The sequence below is a fragment of the Larimichthys crocea genome, chromosome VIII (genome assembly GCF_000972845.2).
Source record: "Larimichthys crocea isolate SSNF chromosome VIII, L_crocea_2.0, whole genome shotgun sequence".
NCBI classification, from domain to species: domain Eukaryota; kingdom Metazoa; phylum Chordata; class Actinopteri; family Sciaenidae; genus Larimichthys; species Larimichthys crocea.
In genome coordinates, this window is record NC_040018.1 from 9,525,932 (window position 1) to 9,553,761 (window position 27,830).

The window sequence follows — 27,830 nt, forward strand, 5'->3', positions numbered from 1 at the left end:
CATACCTCGAAATAGCCTGAGTCTGGTCTGGAACACTCTACAAACCCAGCTGGCCGAGCCCAACCCAGCAGCAGAGATGTGGGACTAAAGAACAGTTGGGCAGCCTCTCTACCAGGAACAGCAGTTAGCTGCAGTGTTTCTGCTGCCGGCCAAAGTGTTGGGATTAGCTGTGACTCCTTTAGAACAGCTCTAAATCTAATTAGGTTATTCAGTATGTCTCATTGCTACCGTTAGTCTGTTAGACCCTCCTCAAGAAGAAGCATTACACAAAGCAATAACCCTGCCATGCACCATTACTAACTGAATGCAGTAGTGGAAAATACAACACTTGCTGTCTATGTTATACTTATACTGCACTACAGAAACCGCTTCATATTCTAGATACTTTGCAGATTAGTGGTGGAAAGTAACTTTTACCTTCACTTTAAGTAACATTGACTGAAGTGCTGTACTTAAAGCACCAGTGCTTAGGATTTAGTGGCTTCTAGCAGTGTAGTATTAGATTACAACCAACTGAATACCGCTTGCCTCATCCTCCCCTTCCAAGCATGTAGGATCTAGCAGTGTAGTTTCTGGTTGTAACCCTCTTGCCCCACCCTCAACCTTGCTGGCATGAAGGAGAAACTACGGTGGCTGCAGAACTTGTGAAAAACGTAAAGGCCCCTTCTACAGCCAGTATTAATTTGTCCATTCTGGGCTACTGTAGAAACACAGTAGTTCAAAATAGCAGGCACTGTGGAAGTGTGTCAGATTTAGAGAGCTATATTTACAGAATGTGGTATAAATGGAATACAGCATGCATAACTATGTTTTTTAAAATAAGAATCGTTGTGTTTTTGTGATCTTAGAATGAGTCTTTTTATATCTCATAGACACCACAAGTCCACTTCCACACTGAGTAATGTTTCTACAGTGGCTAAAAATGGTCAAACAAACCTTTGAGATACATCTTGCCATGTTGTTTTTTGCACCTTTTTCGGTCACTGTAGTTTCTTCTTCATGCTAGGAAAGGGAGGGTAAAGTAAAGGGGGTTGCAATCAGCAACTACACAGCTAGATGTCACTAAATTCTACACACTGGAACTTTGTGTAAACTGTTTTCCACCAGTTCAGATTGTTAATATAAGACATAATTAACAAATGCATAATTATAGAATAAACTACCCAAGAATATCTAAAGTAGTTCAAATTACCCTGCCTTTACAAGCTGCACACTGTATGATATGTACTACTCTGGATTAAAGAACTCAACTATTGTTACTTTAAATATTCCCATGCTGACATTTTACTTAAGTAAATTTTTGAATGCACATGTTTTACATTAATTTGACTGTAATGACATATGTGAGCACTTATTCCACCACTGAATGAATGTGCATACTGTGAGTGCGGTGCATATCGGCGACACAGTTAACAACACAGTGTCTTTGACTATCTCCTCTAAAACGCTATGGCTATTTTCATAGATAATAACCATGGTATAACCCATGTTGTATATGTTGGCCACATCCTGTCAGCTGCATGTTTGTGCAGCTAGAGAGCAGCTCTGACTTCATTTACAGTTGGTTCAGCCCAGCAGGTAAATTGAGAACTCTCCTCTTGACTGTAACTTTGCATGCACAGAAGTAACAGCAGTCAAATCATCTAAATATAAGACTACAATGCAAGAGTCAAGAGCTGACACTATCATGACATACCAACCAAAGTAGGATCATATCTGCCAGCATAAAAAGAGGAGAATGCACAGCCTTGCATGAGGAAATAATGCTTTAAAGACTTTCATGACAGGAATTTATTTCAGTTTAGCTAAAGTGGCTACGCCCTGTGGCAAACCACAAGCCTGTGTGTGTAACTCTGCAAGTGTGTGTGTGTGTGTGTTAATGCTTTAAAACAAAAAAAGAGAAGCCCCTTGGAGGTCTTACTTATCTCGAGCCAAAAAGTGCGATATCAAAGTATGGGCCTAAGTAAAAGCCTGGTATGAAACAATGTCTGCACATGTGTTTGTGTGTGTGTTCGTGATAAAACAGAGGCACTGACAGAAGGAGGAAGAGAAGGCAGATACTGATTCTGAGCTGATTACCGAAAGGATGCTCACTGTTGTTTTATTACGCACAAGCCAACCACTAGCACAGTGTAAGAGGGCGTTGGCACACTTAAAATAACTGTAAACCTGCAACTCACCCTCCCTACTGTGGCTTGGGCTTTTTTTGTCGTACAAGCACACACTGTAACGTACATTATACATACTTGCCTGGATAGATTATACGTGACTAACAGAGAGTACCAAGTTAAACAGATGGTGATTGACATCAGCAAAGTTAATCCTGGTATTATGGGGGGAAAAAACTAATAAAATCTCTTTGAATAGAGCATGAATTAAATCTTAGAAGAATGCATGGGGTTTGATATGTGGAAAACAAAACATTAGCACAAATCGAATTTAACATTTCTGGGTGCATAGTTATCTTTAATATATCCAACTCACGTAGGCAGAGTATCCGTGATGATCAGATTTGTTGTCTTTGATTAGACTGATGCCACCGTCCATTCTCACCAATGCATCTGTAGGACATAAAACACAAAATAAAGCAGAAATCATGATGTAGACTGGAAGTGGGGGTACAGACAAACTAATGAGCAACACATGCAGATATGCTGATTGTCCTTCCTCTGTCCTTTCAGTTAAACCACAGATCCAAAGATTCATCCAAACACAATTGTTTGTTCGGCTACAGTCTCTGACCATAAATGAGAGAAAACAACCTTTTTTATTAGTTTACTCTCAAGATTTAGTTCAAATCTGAAGTCAGGGTGATCTGTACTTTCAATAATAATAGAAGGAAGAAGGAAGCCAAACATGGATCAGCGTAAACAATGTACTAAGCAGAGCCGACCTGAGCAGGGGTGTACTGAGCAATTTACAGATTGCTGTTCAGATGATAAATGGGTATCTCAAAAATGTAAACCTTCCTGACGTTATGAAAACATCCTTGTTTCTGTTTGTGTGCTTCATTATGCAGATAGTTTGGAGAGACTAAGAGGTTAAGAGTGCTCATTCAAACAATTTAAAACACATGAAAGCCATAAAAAGAACAAGATTTTACACAGAATTAGATATGAGGTTCAGAGTCACTGTAAAAGGCATTTTCTGCTTGTGTAATCAGCTCCTGTTGCATGATTCAAGACTTCAATCTTTTCTTGACTTCTCACAGCAGCCATTAAGAGCAAAGACCACATAATCCGACTGTGGTATTATAGTACCACCTTGTGTGCACTTATTAACCAGTGAACCCAACAGGACAGAGCTAGTTGACACTTTTAACTGTATGTGCATCAGCAAGAGTGAGAAATTAGCAAACAATGCCCTCTAGGCTTTGATTAGGAGATAAACAGATTGAGTCCAAACGTCTCCTGATGATTCTCCAAGCTGCTAATTAGTTATTTTATTCTTGTTCATAGACAGCAGGCAGCTCAGCTGACAGCTCACGTGATAACTGTTGATAATACACATGCGAATTTAGACATTTAGCGCCGTTACTTAACACAGTTAGCCTATATATTTATTTTCTATGCAAATGTTTAATTCCTCTGCACATTTTTTAACTTTCAGAGTTTTAACTCCTGCACATTTTTTATTTCTCTGTACATATTTAAATTATATGCAAATGTATAATTTATCTGCAAATGTTTAATTTTAATACATATGTTTAATGTCTTTAATTTCTCTGTACACATTTAAATTATCTCAGGTCAATTTCAGTGTATGGTTACTGTGTTATAAGTTAACTCTAATGTATGTTCAATGTATGTTACTGCTACTGGATTTCCTTCGGGATCTATCTATCTATCTATCTATCTATCTATCTATCTATCTATCTATCTATCTATCTATCTATCTATCTATCTAAATTGTGGTGAATCAAAACCTGGCTGGAGGGCAAAAATAGACTGCTAGTGGCCCCTGGCAATAGTTTTACAACACCACATTCTGACACATGTTAAGGTCTTTCTTCAGTTTGTGTTGTGTGTTTAAACTGCCACAAATCACCTGGAATACAGTGAACGTGGGGTCTCTTGTATGGAGGACCACAAGTGTCATGTTTTATTAAAAAATATATAAATTTGCAAACAACTTCAGCAGCATGTAGAGTTTTTAAATATTTCATTGAACAGTATGTCTGTGGTGTAGAGATTCCATATTTCGCCATTAAACAGGAAGTTGCTGTAACTCAAATATAGATTGTCTATTTATTTCTTTTTAAACTGCATTTTCAAATGTTTAAATTCCATCATTTATTTATGAATGAATGAATTTAAATTATATTTTTTTATTTATTTTATTTTTTTTACTTGGATGACACTTGTGATCCTCCATAACATTACTCTTGGACTTGGACTGGAGAATTCAGGATCCAAGCTTTACCTTCTAGATAAGATAGGCCTTGGGTTTACATCAGAAAAATTATATAATTAAGATATATACGGGAAGACTTATATATCTTAATTATATATTTTTAAAAAAGATTTTTTTTATTTTTACTTGGATGACACTTGTGATCCTCCATAACATTACTCTTGGACTTCAGGATCCAAGCTTTACCTTCTAGATAAGATAGGCCTTGGGTTTACGTCAGAAAAAATGATAATTAAGATATCTATCTAAGATATAAGTAAGATAATCTATCTACTATCTATCTATCTATTATCTATCATCATCTACTACTATCATCTATCTCTCTCTCTAATATATAATATATATATAGTATATATAGAATATATAATATTATATATATATATATATATATATATTTATTTATTTATTTATTTATTTATTTATTTATTTTTTACTTGGATGACACTTGTGGTCCTCCATAACATTACCAAGCTTTACCTACTAGATAAGATAGGCCTTGGGTTTACGTCAGAAAAATAATATAATTAAAATATATAAGGGAAGACTTATATTCTTCATAATGTTATACAGGCCTGCTGAGCGCAGATCAGTGAGCAGTGTGTCCGCACTGCCTCTTTAAACATCTCTCCTCCTCCTCCCCGTCTCTCCCACCGTGTCGCTGTCTTCCCCATTTCGCTGCTTTGTTTTCATTGTCGCTCTTTTTCGGATCATGGCTGCTCATTCTACCGAAGAACCGTTCCCCTTCCACGGGCTGCTCCCCAAGAAAGAAACCGGCGCCACGTCTTACCTCACTAGGTTTCCCGAGTATGACGGCCGAGGCGTGCTCATCGCCATCCTCGACACCGGCGTGGACCCCGGGGCCCCCGGCATGCAGGTAACTCAGACCCGGCTGCCTCACTGCTAGCTCCGAGCTAACAGTCGGTGGAGCTAATTCAGCTAAGCTAAAGGCCCGTTTGTACACAGTCACAGTCGCTAGCATCGACACACACACAACTGTGACAACCAAATGAACACAAAGTAAATGACAACTTCACCCTGTCGACATATTGTGTTTGAACGCCAGACTAACTTACATTAATTAATATTAACCTGGAGACCTGCTGGGTATGTTAGCCCGGCGGCTAACAGCTGCATTTGGCCGTTTGAGCCTTTTCTTCAGTAAAAAAAACATTTCGTCCTGTCAGCTGCTCAGACACGGCTCCTCTGTAACAACCACTTTAGTATTAGTTATATATTATACGGCAGGATAGCTGCCGGTCAGTGACTTACATTACATGTTTACTGCCAAGTCACACTGGACTGTACCTGCGCTGAGTGAGTTCATAGAAACATGCTAGTTTCCGGCTGTTTGATCAGGTCAGTGAACACAACACTGACTTCAAGTCAGCCAAATGTCCCATCACTTACTGTAAAGGGGCACTGTGAATGTGACCTCTTCTCTCATTGCAGATTCAAGTTAGTTGTCCCTGGTTTTGATGTAATTCTGAGGCCTGCTAATTATTATTATTATTATTATTATAGTGTTCTTTAAGTCCTCAGCATGAATCCGTGCATTGATTCTTCATTACTGCGTCTTCAGGTCACGACTGAGGGGAAGCCAAAGATCATCGACATCATCGACACGACAGGCAGCGGTGACGTGAACATGACCACGCTGGCAGAGCCTAAAGATGGGACAATCACTGGCCTCTCCGGAAGAATACTTAAGGTCAGTAGACATCTTTGATATTAAGAAAAATAATCCAATATAAGCTGTAAATATTCTATTACATTGCATCGTCCTTCATCTGATTCTGAAAGACCCATCTTTTAAATCTATGTTTGACAAGATCATCACAGGATCTGCACTTTATGTATTTTTTCCTTCATATTTGTCTCACACTGTCTTTTTCTGTCTTCCAGATCCCTCCTGCCTGGGTCAATCCATCAGGGAAGTATCGCATTGGAGTTAAAAATGGCTACGAGTTCTTCCCTAAGGCTCTCAAGGAAAGAATACAGGTAGGACGACGTGACATTATTACTGTATGAGGACTGTCATGGGTTTAATAAAACGATGTGGTTCAGTTTAGATGCATAGCTGTGTTCTGTCCACCCTGACAGCAGTGTATTGCAGTGTTACTACTTAGTAAAGATGTATTCCAGACTAGTTACACAAGTAAATGAATGAAAATCTTTTGGCTTGTCTTTCTCTGTGGGTGTTTCAATGTCTTTTTGCTGTCACGTCGCTTTTGTCCTCTAGAAAGAGCGAAAGGAAAAGATGTGGGACCCTCCGCACAGAGCTGCACTCGCTGAGGTCTCTCGCAAGACAGAAGAGTTTGACCTGGCTCACCCGACACCCGCACAGGTCAGAACTACAAATTGGACTTTCTGTGTTTGCTCGTCAGGGTTTGTGACACATTAATGTGGCGTTTCCTAATCAGATTTCTCTCTGTGACTGTTTGTCTGCCGTGTGTCCTTCAACCCTGCTTCCCTCTCATCAGATGGAGAAGCTGCAGAAAGAAGAGCTGCAGAGTCAGTCAGAGCTGCTGGCATCACTAGAAAAGAAGTACAGCGATCCTGGTCCTGTGTATGACTGTGTGCTTTGGCACGACGGCGTCACATGGAGGTCAGCCGTACCAACATTTCCCTTTCATCCCCATTATCTCCAGCTGTTTACCAACAATATACTTACCCTTCACATCACTGTTCTTTTTAGGGCTGTAGTGGACACATCAGAGTGTGGAGAGCTGACCCAGTGCACCGTGCTGAGCTCTTACAGAGAGGCGCAAGAGTACGCCACGTTAGGAAATGCCGAGATGCTTAACTACTCTGTAAATATTTATGATGAGGGAAACACGCTCTGCATCGTCACCAGCGGAGGTAAGATATACCAAAGCGTGCATTCCAGTTAAGGCTTATTTATTGGGGCAAACAAGTAAAAACAATAAATGCTTAATGTGTAGTCCATGATTCTGACTTGCTCCTGCTTTTAAAGGGGCTCATGGGACACATGTGGCAAGCATCGCAGCAGGTTACTTCCCAGAGGAACCTGAGCGCAACGGCGTAGCCCCCGGAGCTCAAATCCTGGCTCTGAAAATTGGAGACACTCGTCTCAGCACCATGGAAACAGGGACAGGACTGATCCGTGCGGTATGTACCCCGGACTCTGAAATTTGTAGGTTGCCTGTCTTTTTCTGTCACCCTTTTTTAATTCTTTATCTCTCCTGCCACTCAAAGATGATTGAAGTCATCAACTACAAGTGTGACCTGGTTAACTATAGCTACGGGGAAGCCACCCACTGGCCTAATTCTGGGTAAGTGTCGCAACAGTGGGGTTTGATTTATGTGGGTTTATTTTGTGTGGCACGCCGTCACTGATTTGTGTTTCTTTCAGGAGGATTTGTGAGGTGATCACGGAGGCTGTGCAGAAACACAACGTGATGTTTGTTTCAAGCGCAGGAAACAATGGCCCGTGTCTCTCTACGGTCGGCTGCCCCGGGGGAACCACCAGCAGTGTCATAGGTACAAAGGCTGATGACTGTTTCCTTTTTAAACCTCCAATCATGTGCTCATCACTCAACTCTACACTTTTAGGCTGCAAGCTGACATATTTAGCATAATGAGACTGGAGATTCACAGCAGCACTTTAGCTTTAGGAATCTTTGCCATGTTGTCTTAATCCCTGCTCTCTTCTCTAACCTCAGGAGTTGGAGCGTATGTGACTCCAGACATGATGGTGGCAGAGTATTCCCTGAGGGAGAAGCTGCCTCCCAACCAGTACACCTGGTCGTCTAGGGGACCCAGCACAGACGGGGCCCTGGGGGTCAGCATCAGCGCCCCTGGCGGTGCCATTGCTTCTGTACCCAACTGGACTCTCCGCGGTACCCAGCTGATGAACGGCACATCCATGTCATCCCCTAACGCCTGTGGAGGCATCGCATTAATCCTCTCAGGTGCGTCCGGGCTCATGGGCTGTACTCTCACTTGTAGAGTAGAGTGGTGTGTGTGTGTGTGTGTGTGAATGTAAATCTGATGCTAGTGTGTGATTTTTGTGTGCTGAAGGACTGAAGCAGAATGGGATCAGTCCCTCTGTCCCTGCGGTGAGGAGAGCGCTGGAAAACACAGCAATGAAGGTCGATGACATCGAGGTGTTCGCACAGGGCCATGGAATAATCCAGGTAACTTCACCACAGCTTCTATAATGCGTTTCCTTCTGTGTCTCAGCATTTCACTATTGCAGTAGTATTTTTTTTTTTTTTTTTTTTTTTGTGCTGTCCAGTAATCTACTCCCTTTGTTCCGCTCAGGTGGACAAGACTTTAGACTACCTCACTCAACATGCCTCTTTACCCACGAGCCACCTTGGCTTCTCAGTAAGTGTGGGAGCACAGAAAGGCATCTACCTCAGGGACCCAGCCCAGATTCTTGCACCATCTGATCACGGAGTAGGAATTGAACCCATCTTCCCAGAGAACACAGGTACTGTTCATACTCATCACAGTTGTGTCATACACTATGACGATAAAATAAAATTTTAAAAACGCTTCATGCTCTATGGCAGTATTGTAATTTTGCTGAGTCACACATTGTCACGTTCTTTATGGTCATAATTTTGGGTCGCACGTCATGGACACAAGCTGCAGGCAGGAGATTTGCATAGACAAACAAACATCAAGTGGAGTGACTGTGACACAGAACAGGGTGTCCGGCCAGCCAAGACAAAACCTAAAATAGAGGTTATTTCTGCACAGCAGTACTTTGCAAATTATGTGGCAGACTGCTCCACACCACCTACGCAGAAATAATGTCCAATAGTACAGAGAGTCTACAGATGAGAGCCACAACAGACAATGCAGGAGGCTTTTGCCAGCGGTGCACCATATGGCAAAGAATAACAAAGATGGAGATAATGGCTTAACTTAACATCTGGAAAGACTGTAAGTGTAAAATGTAAAAACAAATGTTTCTTTTCTTTCTTCTAACATCGGTCACAGGGAACTCCGAGCGAATCTCCTTGCAGCTACACTTGGCGCTCACCTGTGCCACCCCGTGGGTCCAGTGTCCCTCCCACCTTGAGCTGATGAACCAGTGTCGTCACGTCAATGTCCGCATCGATCCCGTGGGACTGAGGGAGGGAGTGCACTACACGGAGGTACAGACAGGGAAAGAGAGTAAGAGGAAAAGACAAGCCTTTGTTTGTGAATCTGTTCATGTGAATGTGCTCACTTTGTTTTTAGGTGTGTGGGTATGATACAGCCGCACCCACCTGTGGCCCTCTGTTCAGAGTTCCAATCACAGTTATTATCCCCGCCAAGTAAGTTCCTACGTTGGATTAGCGTTTTGTTTCTGCCACTCGTTTCGGTTTGTTTGCCTGACTGCGTTCCCTGTCTTTGTTTATGTGACAGAGTGACAGACAGTCGGAATCAGGAGGTCTGTTTCACAGACGTCCACTTCAGACCAGGCCAGATCAGACGCCACTTCATCACTGTTCCTCAGGGAGCCTCCTGGGCAGGTCAGTGTCTCTGTGTGTGATGTGGGCTTTAGATTTCAACTCTGTCCTCACTTATTTGTAAGAGGGTTCTCTGATGTTTCCCAGGTGTTCAGGACCACATTTACTCTCGTTGGAAACCTAAATTCCTTCCTATTGATTTGTTTGCAAGTCAGTCGAGTTGAGATAGATGTGCATAATCAAAATGTGTCTCGTCATTTGTAATCTAATTCTCTTTTTTCTCTTCCTCACCGACTTTCTTGCTTTCTTGCCATCATCTACATTCGCTCTTCTCCTTCATAGAGATCACACTGACCTCTCACTCAGGAGATGTGTCGTCAAAGTTCGTTCTCCATGCTGTTCACCTGGTCAAGCAGAAAGCGTACAGAGCTAATGAATTCTACAAGTTCTCTTCACTGTTGGAAAGAGGATCACTAACTGAGGCCTTCCCTGTGCTGGTACATATATTTAATCTGTTATATACTTTTATTTGACTGGGAAGTCGCACATATGTCATTCTAAGTCGTTCTCTACCGTGCTGTCACACAATTGTGAGTTCGTTTGTTGTGTTATTTGTCTCCTCTCCAGTCGGGTAAGGTAGTAGAGTTATGTATCGCACGCTGGTGGGCGAGCCTGGGTGACGTCACGGTGGACTACAGCATCTCGTTCCATGGACTCACCACTTCCCCGTCACCCCTGCACATAGTAAGGAGAGCACAGACGCTCAGATCAGCAGCACTGACGTGTAAGCTACAGCCCTGTTAGTAACTCTCATTTGTCTGTGCCCAGCATGCCTCAGAGGGAGTGACGAGTTTTGATGTGTCATCGCCTCTGAGGTACGAGGAGGTGTCCCCCACTATCACGCTCAAGTCCTGGGTTCAGCCTCTCAGGTAACTGCACACACACATGATTTATGTTGTTCCACCATCAGTGCTGTTCATTATTTAATCCCTGTTTTTGTTGTTTTTTCTAGGCCTTTAAGTTCAAAGATTAAAGCCCTGGGTGTGAGGGACGTCCTGCCCAACAACAGGCAACTCTACGAGATCGTCCTCACCTACAGCTTTCACCAGGTACCGCCAACAACATCAGCACTTTATACGAGAGGAAAATGTTTATTCTGTTTGCGCGTGTATAATCTTCTTTTGCTCTGTCTTCAGCCTAAGAGTGGTGAAGTTACCCCCAGCTGTCCCTTGCTGTGTGAGCTGCTTTATGAGTCTGAGTTTGACAGTCAGCTCTGGATGCTGTTTGATCAGAACAAGAGACTGCTGGGCTCAGGGGACGCCTACCCGCACCAGGTACACGTACAAACACTTTCCCTCTAATGTCCACATTAGATGATTTCAGCTCTGATTTTCCACTCGCCGACAGGTTTTGGTGATCGTTCTCATACGAAAGCAAGGACAATCACTATGTGTGAAGTATTCAAAGATACAATCTGACGGCTTTCAGACACCCTGAAACGATGTAGCAGGCTAAATATCCAGCAGTGAGTTTCAGCCAGTGAGAGCAGACACCTCTCTCTCCAGCACCAACAGGAAGCAGAAAAAGGGCTAGTCAGTGGTTAAAAACTCCTCCAAATACAGTCACACACAGAAAAGAGACAGTGAATTAACAGTGTTTTGAGTCTGCATTCAGTCCAGTGTGTGTCTGATCCTCTTAGAGCACTTATTGTAGTGAGATATCTTCATTTTTCAAACGGACTGCCTCTTATTTCTCTGGTCTTCTGCCATTGAAAGAGGGCAGCTACAACAGAGGGTGAACAAGCTGAGGCGACAAAATGTTAACATCTGTACGGAACACAGCTTATCTCTATGGATGATATTGATGCCGAACTGACAAGAAAACTGTCGACGTCCTCTGTCTTATCTTTCCAGGGTGAAGTGTTTTTACGGACATGTAAGGAATTGTTCTGTATATTCTTTAAAGGAAGTCTAGCACAGGGAGCTTTTAGTTTAATTCAAACTGCTAATGTATGATGCGGCGATCTGACATTGATTTGTGTTAGTTATTGATTGATTTTACCAAATTATTCAATTTATTGCCAGTAAGTTTTCACATAAAAGGAATTTGCCTTTGTTTGTTGTTTGTTGTCCGTTGTTTTGTTGCATAACAAACATAAAGTAGAAGATATAAATCAAATACTAACATGTTAAATAGCATAAGCAGATATTATGAATATTTTTACAATTTATTTCAATAAAAATAGCTGGTGAGTTTTTGCAGGAATGTGCAAAGTGTCCTGGTGATGTGTGGTCTGGACACCCGACAGAGTCCTCCTGAAACATCTTGTAGTGTGTGACTCCCTGTTACCGATCAGTCACGTACTATACAAACCACAATGACTTCAAGACTCCCAATTACAAAACAGTGTCGTTTAGTGTGAACAGTGTCGTTTAGTGTGAACAGTTCAGAGATCCGATGACTTTGAAAGCCATGTAGTGTGACCAAGGCTTGAGATGTTTTTTTCTTTCCCAGATGTTTACTCACATCTGCAGTCGGTACATTTTTCAGGAGCTAATATTGTGGATAAGTTAGAATCATTTCTGTTTCGCATGAGCTCACACACCTCCCTCCGCTCTGTTTCTTGTCTCCAGTATTCTCTGAAGCTGGAGAAGGGCGACTACACCGTGCGTCTGCAGGTCCGCCACGAGCAGTCCAGCGAGCTGGAGCGCCTGAAGGACCTGCCCTTTGTGGTTTCTCACCGTCTGTCCACCACGCTCAGTCTGGATGTCTACGAGACACACCGCGCTGCCCTCATGGCCAAGAAGAAGGCGAACTCTGTCACCTTGTGCCCGGGCGCCACACAGCCCTTCTACATCACGTCCCTGCCAGACGACAAGTGAGTCAGACTGTGATGTAACTGTAATGTTTCCATCTCACAGAAAGATTTGTCACGCACAGTAAAGCTTCACCTTGTAAAGAATCAGTGAGGGGAACCTGATTGGTACTTTGGTCACAGAACAACAGAGAGAGAAATAGACAAAGACTTGTTTGAATAAATATTTCACAATTCTGCATATTACTGTGATCAACTTTTGTTTAATGTTCCTGTCTTTATTCTCTTTATCGCTCTCTCTCTCTCTCTCTCTTTCTCTCTCTCTTACTTTTTATTTCTTTCAGGATCCCAAAGGGGACGAGTCCAGGCTGCTATCTTTCTGGCTCTCTGGTTGTCCCTAAGAGCGAGTATGGCAAGAAAGCAGTGAGTGATCTTATTTGTTGTATCCTTCAGAGCACTAGTCAGATCTGGTCCTCAAGATCTAAAGACATGGTCATTTTCTGGTAGACTCCTCTTCTAATCCAGAGCCTGTGTGTGTAACTAACTGTGCATCATTACCATATTTACCTCATTAAGTATGTGAAGGAGTCATAGTCCTGAGGATCAGCGGTGAAGACCAGTGCTCCAGCGCTTATTGCTCTCCTGTCTTCTGTGATAGTTTGATGTCTCATCACTGTCAGACCTGAGCTGTCTGCTTCTGACCGTGGTTGCTGTTCTCTTGGTTGCATGCTCACTTTGCCTTTGCCCACGCTTCTGCTGTCAGTCCACAAACACAGCTCCATGTTGCTTGTCGTCACCTCTGCCATATCGACACACGGGATCTAGCTGATTATTGGCCCTTCGGAAAATATTAGTTTGGTATGATGAATAAAACAGAAATTTAGTCAAAAATGACTTCAAGTTATGTACAATATGCTTATTCAAGCTGCCTGTTGGCTGATACTTTTCAAAAGTAATGCAGATATGATGAGAAAATTATGCTTCTTAAACCTTAACATAACTTGCACTAAAACTTTTCCCCAAATAAAACGGCCAAAAGAGCAAAATAATTCAGAAACTATCTGATTAAAAAAGAATTAGTAAATGATTATAAATATGTAAACAGCTTTTTGTACGTTTGTGATACAGACACATTTTGGTCAGAACCAAAAAAGGTGTTTAGGTTTGATACCCAGCCCGAATGTTCACGTGTTGTCTTCAGATGGAAGTCGTCATGTAATCACCCCAGCTAGTGCTATTTAAGACTTTCTGTTGAGCCCACTTGTGTGTGCAAAAATCCCCTCAGAAATTATAATTTTTTTGAATGAGTAAATATTATTTCTCCAACACAATGGCAGATGTTTTCTTTCTGAAGCTTCTCGTCACTTTGCGGTGCTGCCGGTGCTTTCGTGTGTCTTTGGCTGATCTTGCTTGACTGGGTGGCTCAAATGCAAAAAGACCTTTCCAGTGAAACTTTAGCACCCGTTTACAAATCAATATCTATTCTCTTGTTTTTCATCTTGTTTCACTTTACATTTCACTTTCATTCCTGTTGACCTTTTATATTGTTTGAGTCTCAAACGTTTTCACTGTAGTTTTTTTTAGTACTGAGAGAAGACAGGCAGAGCAGATGTTGGAGTCAGATCAGATAAGTCAGATGAGAACATCAGATAGAACTTGACTTTTTGTTTTCCACTGTGCCATTTCAAATGCGACAGGTAGGTGGATCATACTCTTGAGTGTCAGAGCGAGGGAACAAAAGATGAACTGAAGACAGAGAGAATCCTTTTTGGTGTGTTTGTGTTGTCTCTTCCTTACTGTGTGTTATTCTGACCACCAGGGGCAGGCCTCTGCAAAACGACAAGGAAAATTTAAAAAGGTACTGGATGAGCTAGAAACACTGTACAACAGAGCGTCCACTGCTCTCCTACCATCAGGAAATGGCTTTTTCCTTCAGATAAAGATGGGATCTGTCTATCTATCTTCATCAACCATGTCAAAGCATGTCAATACTGCTGTACTGAAAAATGCAACAGACTAGTCATAGCAAGCAGGTATTTATGTTGATGTAGAGTAGTTCAAGTTTTCTGGTGGTCAGTAAATATGAATATATCTATAAATATCAACATCAGCTGATGATGAGTTTAAACTTGTATAACTGGGTGTTAATCATTTTTTTAAAGAGCGAGGATAGGACATGACAGTGGTAGGAAGAGGGTGAGACTTTGGGATGCTGATTCAGAGTAAAGTAGGTCATGGATTTTGTTGAATGTATCCATTTACTGTTTTCTGACAAAACTATGTTTTTGTGTGTTCGCGCAGGATATCGTCCCGGTCATCTATCACTTAATTCCTGCTCCCAACAAAACAAAGAACGGAGGGAAGGAGAAGGACAAGGAAGGCGACAAAGAGAAAGACGTGAAGGACGAGTTCGCAGAAGCCATGAGAGACTTGAAGATTCAGTGGATGACAAAGTGTGCACAGTAGCTCATCTCAGCAACAAATTGTTTCCTTTTTTGTTTTATCCTTTTCATTCTCCCTCAACCAATCCATCGTGTTCTTGTTCGGCTCTGCAGGTTGGACTCAAACTCCATCTACGATGAACTGAGGGAAAACTACTCGGATTACCTTCCGCTGCACGTGCAAAGACTGCACCAGCTGGACGCTGAAAAGGTAATGAATGAACTCCAGCGAGAGCAAAGAGATCTGACACGATTCAACCTAAGGAGCATTTAATTATTTTATTCCAGAAGTCTGAGTCTAAACGAAGCTCCTTTTCCTGTTTTTGTGTTCAGGAGCGAGTAAAGCGTCTCAAAGAGGTCCAATCAGCAGCTGACATCGTCATCTCCCACATCGACCAGACGGCCCTGGCTGTTTACCTCACCATGAAGACTGACCCCCGGCCTGATGCCGCCTCCATCAAGACGTATGTCACGCTGGAGGATGGAGCTAATAGTAGAAATATGAACCTCATTAGACTCATTAGCACAAACATTGCACACTTGTGATATTTAACAATATTACGATATGGATAGTTCCATTAGTTACCAAGTATAGAACATGAGCTCGCAGATATGGTAGCAAGATTTTCCACGGGACATAGTTTAGCCGAGGTGGTAAGCAAAAAAATATTTAATGTTCAAACTGCTGAAGCTGATTTTTTGTTTTTTTAGAACATGTCAGCTAACATGGTGGTTGTATCACCGCTGCTGTAAAACATTGAGCAGCTGGCCTGCTTATCCCGCAGGCTTTGAATCTGAACCCGTGTATAATGTCTGCATTTCAGCGACATGGAGAAGCAGAAGTCGTCCCTGCTGGACGCTCTCTGCAGGAAGGGCTGCGCTCTGGCTGATCAGCTCCTGCTGCCCCCTGCACCTCAGGATGGCGCCAGCGCCACAGGTCAGACGGCAGCAGACGCAGAAGTCGTGGAACAGGTGGCCAGCAGCTCCAGCGACAGCATGCAGAACGTGGCCAAAGCCCTGATGGATACGTTCTGGGAGGTGCAGAAGTGGGCAGAGCTGACCGACTCCAAGGTGAGCAAAATGTTTTTAGAGAATGAAAGAAGGCTAGAGTTGGTTCGTTGTCAGTAAAGTGTTTAGATGCCAGTGATATTCTGGATTTTTCAGTGTGTTTCTCCAGCTTCTAGCACTTTCTGACTTCCCTTCTTTGCCCAATCTGTGGCAGTACCAAACCTCCTGCTCCCTTCAGAAGACACAAATCATTTTCGTTTCATTTTCAGGAGAGGCCAAATAATAAGAGTTGATCACTGTAGTTTTCTGCAAACAGGAGTAAATATTGAATTTTAGGGCACTAGTTTCACACAGCAATTCACACACATTTGTTGCAGTGGTGTTTTAAAGCAGCAGGATGCTTTATGTGGGACTGAAATTTCTAAAAATCTAAAAGTCCAGCACACATGAGGAAAAACCTGCCCACAAAAAACCCTTTTAACAGGGAGAAAAAGGTGGAAAAAATCTCAGGAAGATAATATGTGGTAGTAAGAGTAGCAGCAGCAGCCACGATCAAGAAAAACGAAGAGAGAGCAAGAGAGAACTGCATCTTCAACCAATACCGTGCCTGACTAGGCATAATGAATAAACATCTAACTGTGTGTCTCACAGATGTGTCAACAACAATCACGTATGTTCCTCTAGTTTCTCTTTTGATCATGTGAATTTGGTATTGTTGTGGTCAGTTCAGCCAGACAAAGTGCTCAGGAGTCCAAGATGTCTTATGCGGAAACGTTTACTGAAGCTTGGCCAAGGAGAATGGAGGATTTATCAATCAGCTTGTCTATCAGGACAGTGACACAACTACTGTATGTCCATAAATGGTCATTAATCTACAAACAAGGAAATATATTTATGCTTAGTGGTCCGACATTATCGTCTGACCGTCTTATTATCTGACCTCAGCTACCATAGTAATGATCAGAATGGCGCCTGCTTTCCTAAACACAAATCTACACCTCAGATCTTAACACATTTTGTTTGTCCCCTGCTCAGGTGTTGATGTTTTCATACAAACACGCTCTCGTGAACAAGATGTACGGCCGAGCCTTAAAATACGCCTCCAAGATGGTGGAGGAGAAGCCCAGCAAAGAGAACATGAGGAACTGCATCCAGGTAAGACAGCATAATAGCATAATAAGATGTTTATTAGATATGATTGTCTGCTTACGATGAAAAGCACATCAGCGATTGAGCAGTTTTGTTCACTTCCTATTTGTTTGGTTTGGTTTTCCAGCTCATGCGACACCTCCAGTGGACACACTGCGCCACCTTCAGCGAGAACTGGCTCCCTGTCATGTACCCCGCAGACTACACACCATTCTAGACACACACACACGCAAACACACACACGCACACATGCATGCATGAGCGACATGGTCCATAACATGGTAACTTGGATATCATGTCCCTCAGGGTCACATGGTCTATGCATCTGGCTTTTCAAACTCAGATGTAGGTGAACACCAAAAAGACGGACAACACCGAGCGTGAATGGTTTGACACACTCGACACCTTCAGAAGGTGAATTCATCCCGTCTTTAAACGTCTCTGTCCAACACCTGTGATACCGTAACTCAGCGCTTTCTCACCTCTGTGTTGTCCTTTTTTTTTTTTTTTTTTTTTTAAATGTTGGTGTCATCTACATTATTTTTGAAGGCTTTCACATGCGCCCATCCCCAACTGTCCGGAATCCATATCATATCACTAACCTCATCCTCTCGTGTAAATACTGTAAATGGGCCGTTGTGGATATCTCAAGACAAATGAACAGTTAACATATCTACTCACTTTAAAAAACAAAAACAAATCAACCACAACTGGCCGCTACGATGCTTCACTGAAAAGACAGGAGGACTTGCTGCTGCACGATGTTCGGACTAACGAAGAGGCTGATCCCCGATTTACAGGGAGGCTTGGACAGAACTTAATGTCTTTCTTAATTTAGTTTTTTTGATCGATTGTTTCAGGCCTGGTTGATAAAATTAACATTTAGTCTCGTCTGACTCACGTACACAGTCTCAGAACACAAAACAGCATTGAGGTGCCTTCCTACATGTACCTTACCTTTTTTATCTGCGGTGGAAAAAACAGACGGGCTTTTGCGCCCCAGGAAGCCGCAAAATCACTAGTCAGCACTCAGCCAGCTTGCAGTCATTTCACCCGTCAGCCTTTGGCGTCAAACATGGTTTCAGAGCTCATCTCAGCAGTACGACGTGTCCGTGCACTGTATGCAGGCCGTCAGTGACTTGTCAGGTAACGGGAAGCCACAAAAAACAAAAATAAACGTTTTCTCTTTCTTGGCTTCTGCTTACCTTCAGAGGCGTTTGGCCACCCACGTCGCACCGCTGTCACCTGAGCGGCATGTTTGACGGCCATCTAACAGACCTCACTAATATGACAAGTGCAGTCGCGGGCAGCAGGAGGATGTTTAAGATCAGATTTCTTAGTAGAATGTTCTCACAGTGTTAGACGTTTCTCTGCGGCATTCAAAATGTTGCATTTGTACACAAGTGTCATAATATATTGTACATACACACATAACATAAAAATATTAAGATGCAATAGGTATATAATACAAATATTATTCTAATTGATGTATTTTGCATATATGCATGTCTTCTAGGATGTAAGGAAAGAAATAGTTTTATTTGGAAGCAGATTTTAGTTTGTTTCAATTTGAAGGAATTTTTAATCCCAAACCAGATTCAGACGATATCCACTGTTGTTGTTTTCATGAGTGTGTGTTTGTGAATGACTTTACATGTACTTGTGAGCATATTTCATGTATGTGAACATTTTCTCCCAACAGAACTGAAATTATAGCCATTTAAAAAGGGGGTTAAGCATGAGTTGTTGTTTTTGTTTTTTTCTTATTTACTTTATAGGACCACGCCAGAGGTTTTGTATGTTTCACCTCGTTTGCTACGGATCACGTATACGTCACATCACATCAGTTATTTTAGGCTGGGTGACTATTGGCTTGAGTTGTATAAATTCATAGTGAACACAGTCTGCATTAAAGGCCCTCTTTTTAAAATGAGTGGCGCGGTCCGACACAAATGTTTGGCCAAAGTTTGAAGCTGTTTTCATTTAATTTCATATTTCACTGGAGAAATTTCTCTTTTTTTTTTTTTGTCCGAGTGTTTCTCCTCTCTTGAGCTGATACAGGCATATTTCTGAGCACCAATCAGAATTTTAGTAATGTTTCATTCAAAATATGATGACAGTCCTGATGAAGCACATCGATTGACTGAATTTTTGAATGTTCAATTCTTAATAAAAAATAAATAAAAATATAAAAACTAACTTTTCATCTTACAGAATTTAAACTTTGTCTTCAGATTGTTTTTGAAAAGTCTTCAATGAACCTTTTAATAAAAATAACGGCAGACTTGCTGTTCATTACGATGAATTATACCACTTTAAGGCATACGCTATAGTTAGTATTGCACTTCTGTAACATTAACAAAACCTTTCTCGAAACCTGGCGCCTACATTATCCACAATGCAACCCAACCAGGGGCAGTTTGAAGTCTACGATTTGGCTTCATGTCATAATAAATTGGAAACAATGTTTGTAAATATTCAGCAGAAATGTACCATATGTGATTTTTTTTTTTAGCAGAGGAGCTAAAAGTTGCAAAGACTCTGGTGTGGTCTCAACAAGGACATGTGACTGTTTGTTTACACCGTGCCAGTGCAAGAGAGGACCATGCGAAAGATACGAACTACATATTCACTTTTTAACTTTTATATTTGTGGTTTTCAACCTTTATCAGTTCTGGATGTTTTTAAAAAGACAAGTGTGAATTCCCGTCACAGTCTGTAGTATTGGTGTAACCAAAGAACGATTTTTCCCATGTTAAAGTTGGTTTAGTTGTCAAAGGATGGAAGTTAAAATGCTAAAATTTGGACATGATAGGTATCGAATTGATTTCCCCTGATGTTTTTAGTCCTCTCACAACTGGCAGGTGCGTGCTGCAGAATGTAAAATCAGCTGCTTTCAAGCTATCGTCCTCATGGGAGTTGAAAATCTTTTTTGGGACGACTGTACATACACAACCACTCTGTGGTTACAACTCATGTTAACACCTTGTGTGTCTGTTTTTAGCTGTGACTTGTACACACTGTCTGCGGTGGTCTCAGCACAGGCTTCTCTGAGTGTGTGAGATGTTTACTGGAGCCAGTTGGGTTTGGTTTTACTTGTGTTTTTTTTTTTTTTTCATCTATTTGCATCTTCTGTTTTCATCCTCTTCTTTGTGTTAGTCGTTCGGTGCAGACAGATGTTACGTTCAGGGCTCAGCTGTCTACAGTACGTGTTGCCAATGACAGTCTCCGAAAATGGCCTTAACTTACACCATGGGACTGTACCGTCCATTTCTGGCACCTCTGTTGCTCTCACTTCTGCTGGTGTCAGGAAACACTTCAGAAATGCTTCTTCTGGATGTTGAGTGTTTATATTTATAGTCATAAAATCTAGTAAATGCCAATATTTTACAGAATGTTATGAGAATTAAGGTTGTATGCTCTTATTAGTATTATTTTATACCCATTCTTCCTCGATGACGTGGGAAAGACCTGAGCTACTGTCACATGATTTTGTGGTCACATGGAGTTAAGTCACAAACAAGGAAAACAACACTGAATAAAAACGATTTGGAAGAATTGAAGCGTGCCCTCGTCGTCGCTTGTGTGTTTTGTAAGATGAATTACACATTGTTTGAAGCAGTTTTACTCATTTGACAAATCCGGAAATGACAAAGACAAATACAAGAAGTAATGACAGGAAGGGTTTTCCTATAAATGTAAAAAAAAAAAGAAAAAAATTCACACGCACAAAGAAAAATAACTAAAAATTTGATTTCATAACTGATACTTTCTTTATCAATTAAATGGAGTTTTATAACAAGTTTCAGGAACAAGGAGCACGCCTTCGAAGTACTGAAGCACATCGTATCTGTTCATTCCCTCTATGACTTTGTTTTCACACACACCCTATCCCCCAAAAACCTCTTTTTCTTTCCACGTTTTCCCACTCAAGAGTCCTTTCTGGTTCCCTCCCTTCTCCCCACCACCAACCTCCGAACTCCTCCATCAATCACCCATATTTCTCCTCTAATCCCTCACCCCTCATCCCTCATACAGCACGTCATCTCGATTCACCTTTATCCTTCATTTGCAGTAAACCTGTCTGAACTTTAAATCCACATTGGCGTGGTCTTTGTTAGTGAACGGATGGTTTTGTTTTTAAAATGTCAAATAGTGAGACACAGTCCAACACATTCAAATGTCTTGTTTTGTCCCAGAGCAGTTCAAAACTTCAGATATTTAGGTCACTCTCATACGAAAGAAAGAAAAACTCACATTTGAGAAGCAGTTTTGTCATTTGTGGCAATGAATTGAATTGATGTTTCACTTCCACAAAGACACTGATGATTGATTTGTGTAATTCGAACTCCTCTTAAACCTTAGGTGACCCAGTATAGGCTAAATATGGTGCTCCATAGGTTGGTTAACATGGAGCAAAAGGATCATCTGATCTTCTATATGTGAAAGTGTAAGGCGTATGAGTATATTATGTTTCGGTCTTGATACATGAACTGCTTTGCTCTCAACCATCCCTCCTGTAATGGAGAGATTATGAAAGGATTGACCTGGAGGCACACACACGTGAAAAGGCTCTGCTTTCTATACAGCAGCAGGTTAATTATAAATTCATAGCCCTGATGATGGATGAAAACTTGAAAACCGGACTTAAAATTCAGTATTTGTTCATTCTGGAAATGAAGAGAAGCTGTGTAAACCTTTCCACTCGTATCTATCTCTATAATAATTTACACATTTATGTACAAAATATTAAAGAAAATCAAAGGTTACATTACCTACTGTTCTACTCTCAAACTCATTCACTGCCACTTTGCTGTATTATATTGGAAAGAATAAACAAAATATGATAAATCTAAAAGGTGGATCAGTTACCAGACCGGACTTTCCACAGAGTAACATTAAGAAGAGTCACTTTCCCCGGGGCCTGTAATCCATCTGTGCAGTCTCTTACTCTCTACATGTAGCCATGAAGATCTTCATCTCTCCATCTTCAGCCAGCAGCTGCGTGTTAAAGGCATTTTTAAAGTTCTCAGTGAAAGTCAGATCAGTCTCAAACCTGACCTTGTTGGCCCAGATCAAGGTCGTTCCTGGTCTGCAGAAATGCTTCATGGTGGCCAGAAGCTCGTCCAGGAAGTCGTGATGGTAGACCACGTCAGCTGCCATTACATAGTCGTAGTCATACGCAGATGTAGGGTAGGTGCACTCCAGGTCGTACCCCCAGGACAGAGCTGCCACCTGGGGCATGTGTCTGCAATGCCCCCTGGTGTTCCTCATCACATTGGCCCGGAGGTTACTCAACACATTGGGTAAGTCTGTAGCTGTGACTGAAGCTCCTGAGGAGGCAGACAAAGGATATCTGTCATCATCATGCAGTGCAACAGTAAAAGTCATACTTTCCTTTAACCTGGGAGTAAGAGGTTGAGGTGTGAGGGGGTTACAATCAGCAACTACGCCTCTAGATGCCAATGAATCGTTCACACTGGGCCTTTTCCTGTGCCACATCTCACCCTTCTCTCTCAGAGGAAACACAGGGAGGTGATGAAGTCAAGGCAAGACATGCACCAATGTTAGGTCTCACTCCCAAGGTGATGCCCATGTGACGCTCCATTTACCATCTCATATTCAACCCTAACTTTTATTACAACAAACTCATTTGTGTATAGAAATAGTGTGGTTCTTGTTAGTGAATGTAAAACGGATAGAATATAATAGACATATATATATTAAATATGCAAATGATATCATATTTTAAAGGACCAGTGTGTAGGAGTTAATGTGATGGAGAAATTCACAAAAAAGAGAGCCAGTGTTAGTTTGTCCATTCTGGGCTACTGTAGAAACATGGTGGTGCAACATGGCAGACCCCATGGAGAAGGACCCGCATCATATAAAGGGCTCAAAGTAAAAAACAAAACAGAAACTTCATTCTTATTTTCAGGTAATTATGCATGAATTAAAAAAACAATGAAAAACAAGTTTTTCATTTCATTTTTAAATTTTTACCATATTTTCTAAATAGAGCCACTTAAATCACACACTGGACTTTTAAATACAAAATATGTAACTACTCTAACGAGTATATTTGGCCAATTACCATGAGAGTGCTTTGATATTGGAGTACTTGTAGTAATAGTTTAAATACAGTTTGCTAAAATCATATAATGCATAGAAATACCAGATCACTGCAGCCTTTTACCTACATTAAACTACGTGTTTCTGTTCTGAGTTATGTACTTTTGTTTCATAGTGTGTATGTCATGACTTTTCCTAACTCTTTCCATGTTTCCCAGATTTCATTTTGTGTTTGTGCTGATGGCTACAGTATGTTGCTACTCACCCAGCAGACTGGCCACAATGGTTACCAATCCCGTTCCTGCTCCCAGCTCCAGCACCTCCTTTCCCTGCAGGTTCACCCTCTGCCTGTTGTTGTCCAGGAAGGAGCACAGAGCCAACGCCTGCAGGACAAAGAGGTAGAGAGCTCTAATGGTGACTGGTTAATGTTGCTGCATCAAACTATTTCATTAAATGTAAATGTTGTTTTTGTTTAATGTTTTCAGTGGTACTCACTGCTGGCCACATCACTGCTCCAAATGAGTCTATAGACTCATAAATGGTGATGTCATGTCCTACGAAATGGTAGACGTCTTTACCAAAGCCGGTGTTGGTGCTGGGAACCCAGATTGGTGCTCTGCCCTGCTGCAGAGGTATTGCAGAGCTATCTGCCGCAACATTAACATGAAACATAACGAGTCAGTAGTTTGAAATGTGGCAATAAAAAGACACATCTCAGTATTCTGACGGGCACAAGATATAACATCATTTTGTAGATCAACCAAATAAGCTCACTGCAATGACAAAAATGAGTCCATGCTTCTTTTCCTTTATATATTCAGACACTCTACACCAGTGCACGAGGATATCAGCCCTCTGGATTTATGAGGATATAGTACCACATTTTGGCTTCACCACATCATGTCTGACATATCAAATTTAACTCGTCATATACTTATCTTGCCAAATACATTAAAGTCCTAAAGCTATTTCTTCACTCAAGAGTAAGTTTCCAAACCACTAGACAGCAGTAGAAGTTGAAACAGACTATATTAAAAAATAAGTCGTCGCATATATCTGCATATTAAAAGGTTGGTTCCCCTAAATGTATTTTTGTAATGGATGGATGGATATGTAGTGACATGCAGGCAGGCTTCAAGATATCTGTCAGCAGAGTTGTGTGGAATTCTGTTTTCCATTTGATATTTAATGATATTAATTACATTAATATTTAAAACAAAACAATCTACAGCCATGCTAACATTTCTATGAGACCTGGTCACAGTGTAGCTCTGAGCCAAATGTACGAATAATGTTTGTGATGTTCACCATCTTAGTTTATAGTGTTAGCGTCATCCTGCGTGGCCAACATAGAAGTGCCAAAAAATTGCAGTTCCTCAAACAACCACTTGAGGCTGGCTCCAGAACGAGTCAATCCCCATAAGTCCCTATATTTAAATGTCCAACTTCACAGCAGAAATAAACATGTTTACAGCCTGGTACAAAAAACAATTTTAGTCTCTAGAGATAATTTCACCATACATGACAACTGTACTGAGGCTGAATTTCTATTTAACTCACATGTTCAAATTATATTAAGACTTAGAGTTATGAATTGTTAACAGCACGGTCGCTTTGACTGACAGGTGGGCGTCGTTACAGGTGGCTTGTTTGACCAATGAGGCTTTATTCAGCCTGCCTCAGGTCCATCATCGATCCATGTCCTAACCAATTTTTAGAATAGCTAGGAGATGGCAGACGCATGACAGCCAAGATGGCAGCAGCCAGAGCCACGCACCACAATATCCATATTTCATACTGTCTATGGTTAGCATGCGCTAATTTGCAAGGAAAATTTAAAAGGAAAGTTTAAAGAGCAAAGTAAAAATTTGACCTGCCAATCGGGCAAAGGACCAAGAATATCTTCACCATCTTTTAGAGAAATCCATCCAGTCATCCAATTCACTCAAACCACACCACCACATGTGAACCTCATGGTGGTGCTCGAGGATAAGTCAGAGAATTACCAAAGGTTTTTAGTATTCATCCTTTGGGGACCATGAATGTCTGTACAAAATTCTATAACAATTCTGTAGTTGTGGAGATCATGTGCATAAAGTATAGTAACGATGTTCCTGAATCAGTTTTCTACATGCTCTACTATCTCAAAACCTGTGAAAATAAAAGGAACAATGCGTTCATGGCTGGCAAGTGAAAATGCAATCTGGATAAACAGAGGCAAACAGTGCTAATAACTAATAACTAATGTAATATTTTGGATACATGTGGACGTGGAGGACTCACTTGAATCGTTTTTCTCTGCTTTTTCCTTCTCATCATCTTTGAGGACCATTATCTCCTCCGTCTTCTCCTTTTCATCAGATTTGCTTTGTTCTTCCTCTTTATCTTCTTTTTCAGTCTCTAACATATGAGGTTCCTCAGTTACATCAACATCATCATAACGAAGCTCATCATCATCCGTTTTTTCTTCCTCCTCCTCATCTTCCTCTGTCAGCAGATCTTGGATTTCCATCCCCACATCACCTTCTCCTTCCTCTTCTCTACACGTTGCCATGAAGATCTTCATCTCTCCATCTTCAGTCAGCAGGCGTGTGTGGAAAGACTTTTTAAAGTTCTTAGTGAAAGTCAGATCAGTCTCAAACCTGACCTTGTTGGCCCAGATCAAGGTCGTTCCTGGTTTGCAGAAATGCTTCATGGTGGCCAGAAGCTCGTCCAGGAAGTCGTGATGGTAGACCACATCAGCTGCCATTACATAGTCGTAGTGATACACAGATGTAGGGTAGGTGCGCTCCAGGTCGTAGCCCCAAGACAGAGCTGCCAACTGGGGTGTGTGTCTGCATCGCCCTCTGGTGTTCCTGGACAGGTTGACTCTCAGGTTGTTCAGTACTACTGGGAGGTCTGTGGCTGTCACCCAGGCACCTGAGGACAAGTAGAAGAATCCTTTCAAACCTTTTGTCCAATGAATAACTTCTCAGGTTCATGGTTTCTCCTCTTTCACAGATACTCCAAACCCACAGACAAGTTAGGCTTAAAACCTCTTACCGAGGAGTGACGCTACAATAGACACCAGGCCAGTTCCTGCTCCGATCTCCAGGACTGCCTTGTCCACAAGATTCAGCTCTTCACGATGAGTGTCCAGGTAGTGGCAGAGAGCCAGAGCCTGAGCGCAGTCAGGAAAGGTTTGAGTTACAGAGAGGTATGTATGTATATGTAGATGAGGTAATCATCTGGGGGCATCTGGGGCATCAGAAGCTGGTTACGTATGTCAGAATTTTGGACCAGATTCACAAAGATGATTTAAGAAGGGTCTTCTACAAAAAGTATCAGTGGTCACGTCTGGCAGACAGGCCTAAGCAGAGTGGTAAATATAGTCTAGGGGCCTCAGAGTGAGAGAGATACACATCAGCATGTTGATATATGACATCCCCATAATCCCAAGCAGACACTAACACTGTGACTTTGGTTGAGTCATCACACTAACGGTGCAAACAAGCATTTAATGTCAGATTGTGGCAACCGAGGTTGCAAATTTCATAAAAAGGTGCCACTCTGCTACTCACCGCTGGCCATATCATGCCTGCATAGGAGTCAAGACCTTCCTCTATCATGATCTCCTGCCCGACATAATGATACATCTCTCTGTCCACTCTGAAGAAGAAGCTTGGAACCCAGGAGGATCTTTGTTTCTTCTGGTCACCTGATTCATCTGAATGAGAAGTCAGATGTTTAGATTTCTGGGGTCTAAACCAACATGCAGCATTGCTCAGTGTGAGTTTGGAAACGTTGTTTACTTGTTTTTGTTGCATAGTTCATCTCACCTTTTTTCTCTTCCTCATCTTCCTCATCCTCCTCGTCCTCCGTTTCCTCCTCCTCTTCTTCTTCCTCCTCCTTCACAAGGTATGAGGACAAAGTAGCCATGTAAAATCCTGCATATTATTGGACAGACAGATATAATCAGTTATAAAAATAGAGAAAATGTGTTAGATATTGAGCTTAAATTTATTTAAATAAATAACTTTTTAAGAAAATTCTGCTTTTTATAGCTCTTGATTGGCTTTCTTTCCTCTTATCTTAGCCCTTTCTTTCTTCTGTGTCTTTCATGCCTTTGTTGAGGGGATATACAAAAGTATTTGTTTATTTGATATTCTGTATTTATTTCTGTTCATAAAATTATGCATTTGATTTTTACTCTAAGTGCAGTCCTACAGTCCAGCCAGCAATAATAATAATATCAAAACATGTACAGGAGAACACATCCCTCTGATACAGCCATCATATATTAGTCTATGAATGAACAAAAGAGGAGATAAAATAAAGATTATTTACAGTAAACCCTGACATACTGTCTAAAGTACAAATAATGAAGCAAAATCCTGATCTACCTGTAACCTTTGACGCACCTGCTGCTGCTTTATTCTCCAGCGAGAGATCTCAGGAGCAATCTGTCTGCATCAGGAGACCTCAGACTGCAAGGTTATAGAAACTCAGCATCCCGTTAGACACACC

At 41.5% G+C, this 27,830-nt stretch overlaps 3 protein-coding genes across 5 annotated transcripts in view; 1 reads left to right on the forward strand and 2 right to left on the reverse strand.

Annotated features, from left to right (window-relative positions):
* Positions 1 to 2,903, reverse strand: part of rasa3 (RAS p21 protein activator 3) — a 47,690-nt gene extending 44,787 nt beyond the window's left edge. Inside the window, exon 1 of one of the 2 annotated variants that reach the window (XM_010735364.3) lies at positions 2,485 to 2,903. The gene's annotated coding sequence lies outside the window, so the exon portion shown is untranslated. The remainder of the gene's footprint in view (positions 1 to 2,484) is intronic. The other variant, XM_027281774.1, reaches the window with a different exon arrangement.
* A 2,088-nt stretch (positions 2,904 to 4,991) lies between these two features.
* Positions 4,992 to 20,810, forward strand: tpp2 (tripeptidyl peptidase 2). 2 transcript variants are annotated; one of them, XM_010735382.3, is made up of 29 exons: positions 4,992 to 5,287; positions 5,993 to 6,121; positions 6,316 to 6,411; positions 6,653 to 6,757; positions 6,894 to 7,018; positions 7,109 to 7,272; positions 7,388 to 7,542; positions 7,630 to 7,706; positions 7,787 to 7,914; positions 8,097 to 8,345; positions 8,455 to 8,570; positions 8,698 to 8,869; positions 9,385 to 9,542; positions 9,628 to 9,704; positions 9,796 to 9,902; positions 10,182 to 10,336; positions 10,467 to 10,583; positions 10,668 to 10,768; positions 10,852 to 10,948; positions 11,036 to 11,173; positions 12,473 to 12,717; positions 12,999 to 13,077; positions 14,474 to 14,512; positions 14,956 to 15,107; positions 15,210 to 15,306; positions 15,429 to 15,559; positions 15,920 to 16,166; positions 17,139 to 17,258; positions 17,380 to 20,810. In XM_010735382.3, exons 1-29 carry the CDS (start codon positions 5,123 to 5,125, stop codon positions 17,467 to 17,469), a joined length of 3,831 nt encoding a protein of 1,276 aa, XP_010733684.1. In that variant the 5' UTR covers positions 4,992 to 5,122; the 3' UTR covers positions 17,470 to 20,810. The 2 variants fall into 2 exon arrangements, with proteins under 2 accessions (XP_010733684.1, XP_010733693.1); XM_010735391.3 differs by lacking the exon at positions 14,474 to 14,512.
* Positions 18,086 to 27,739, reverse strand: mettl21ca (methyltransferase 21C, AARS1 lysine a). The gene is made up of 8 exons (XM_019261548.2): positions 27,707 to 27,739; positions 27,143 to 27,250; positions 26,885 to 27,030; positions 26,367 to 26,484; positions 25,608 to 26,243; positions 23,820 to 23,971; positions 23,590 to 23,707; positions 18,086 to 22,585 (listed from the first exon to the last, which is right to left on the reverse strand). Exons 2-8 carry the CDS (start codon positions 27,240 to 27,242, stop codon positions 22,200 to 22,202), a joined length of 1,656 nt encoding a protein of 551 aa, XP_019117093.2. The 5' UTR covers positions 27,243 to 27,250; positions 27,707 to 27,739; the 3' UTR covers positions 18,086 to 22,199.
* Between the last annotated feature and the right edge of the window lie 91 nt (positions 27,740 to 27,830).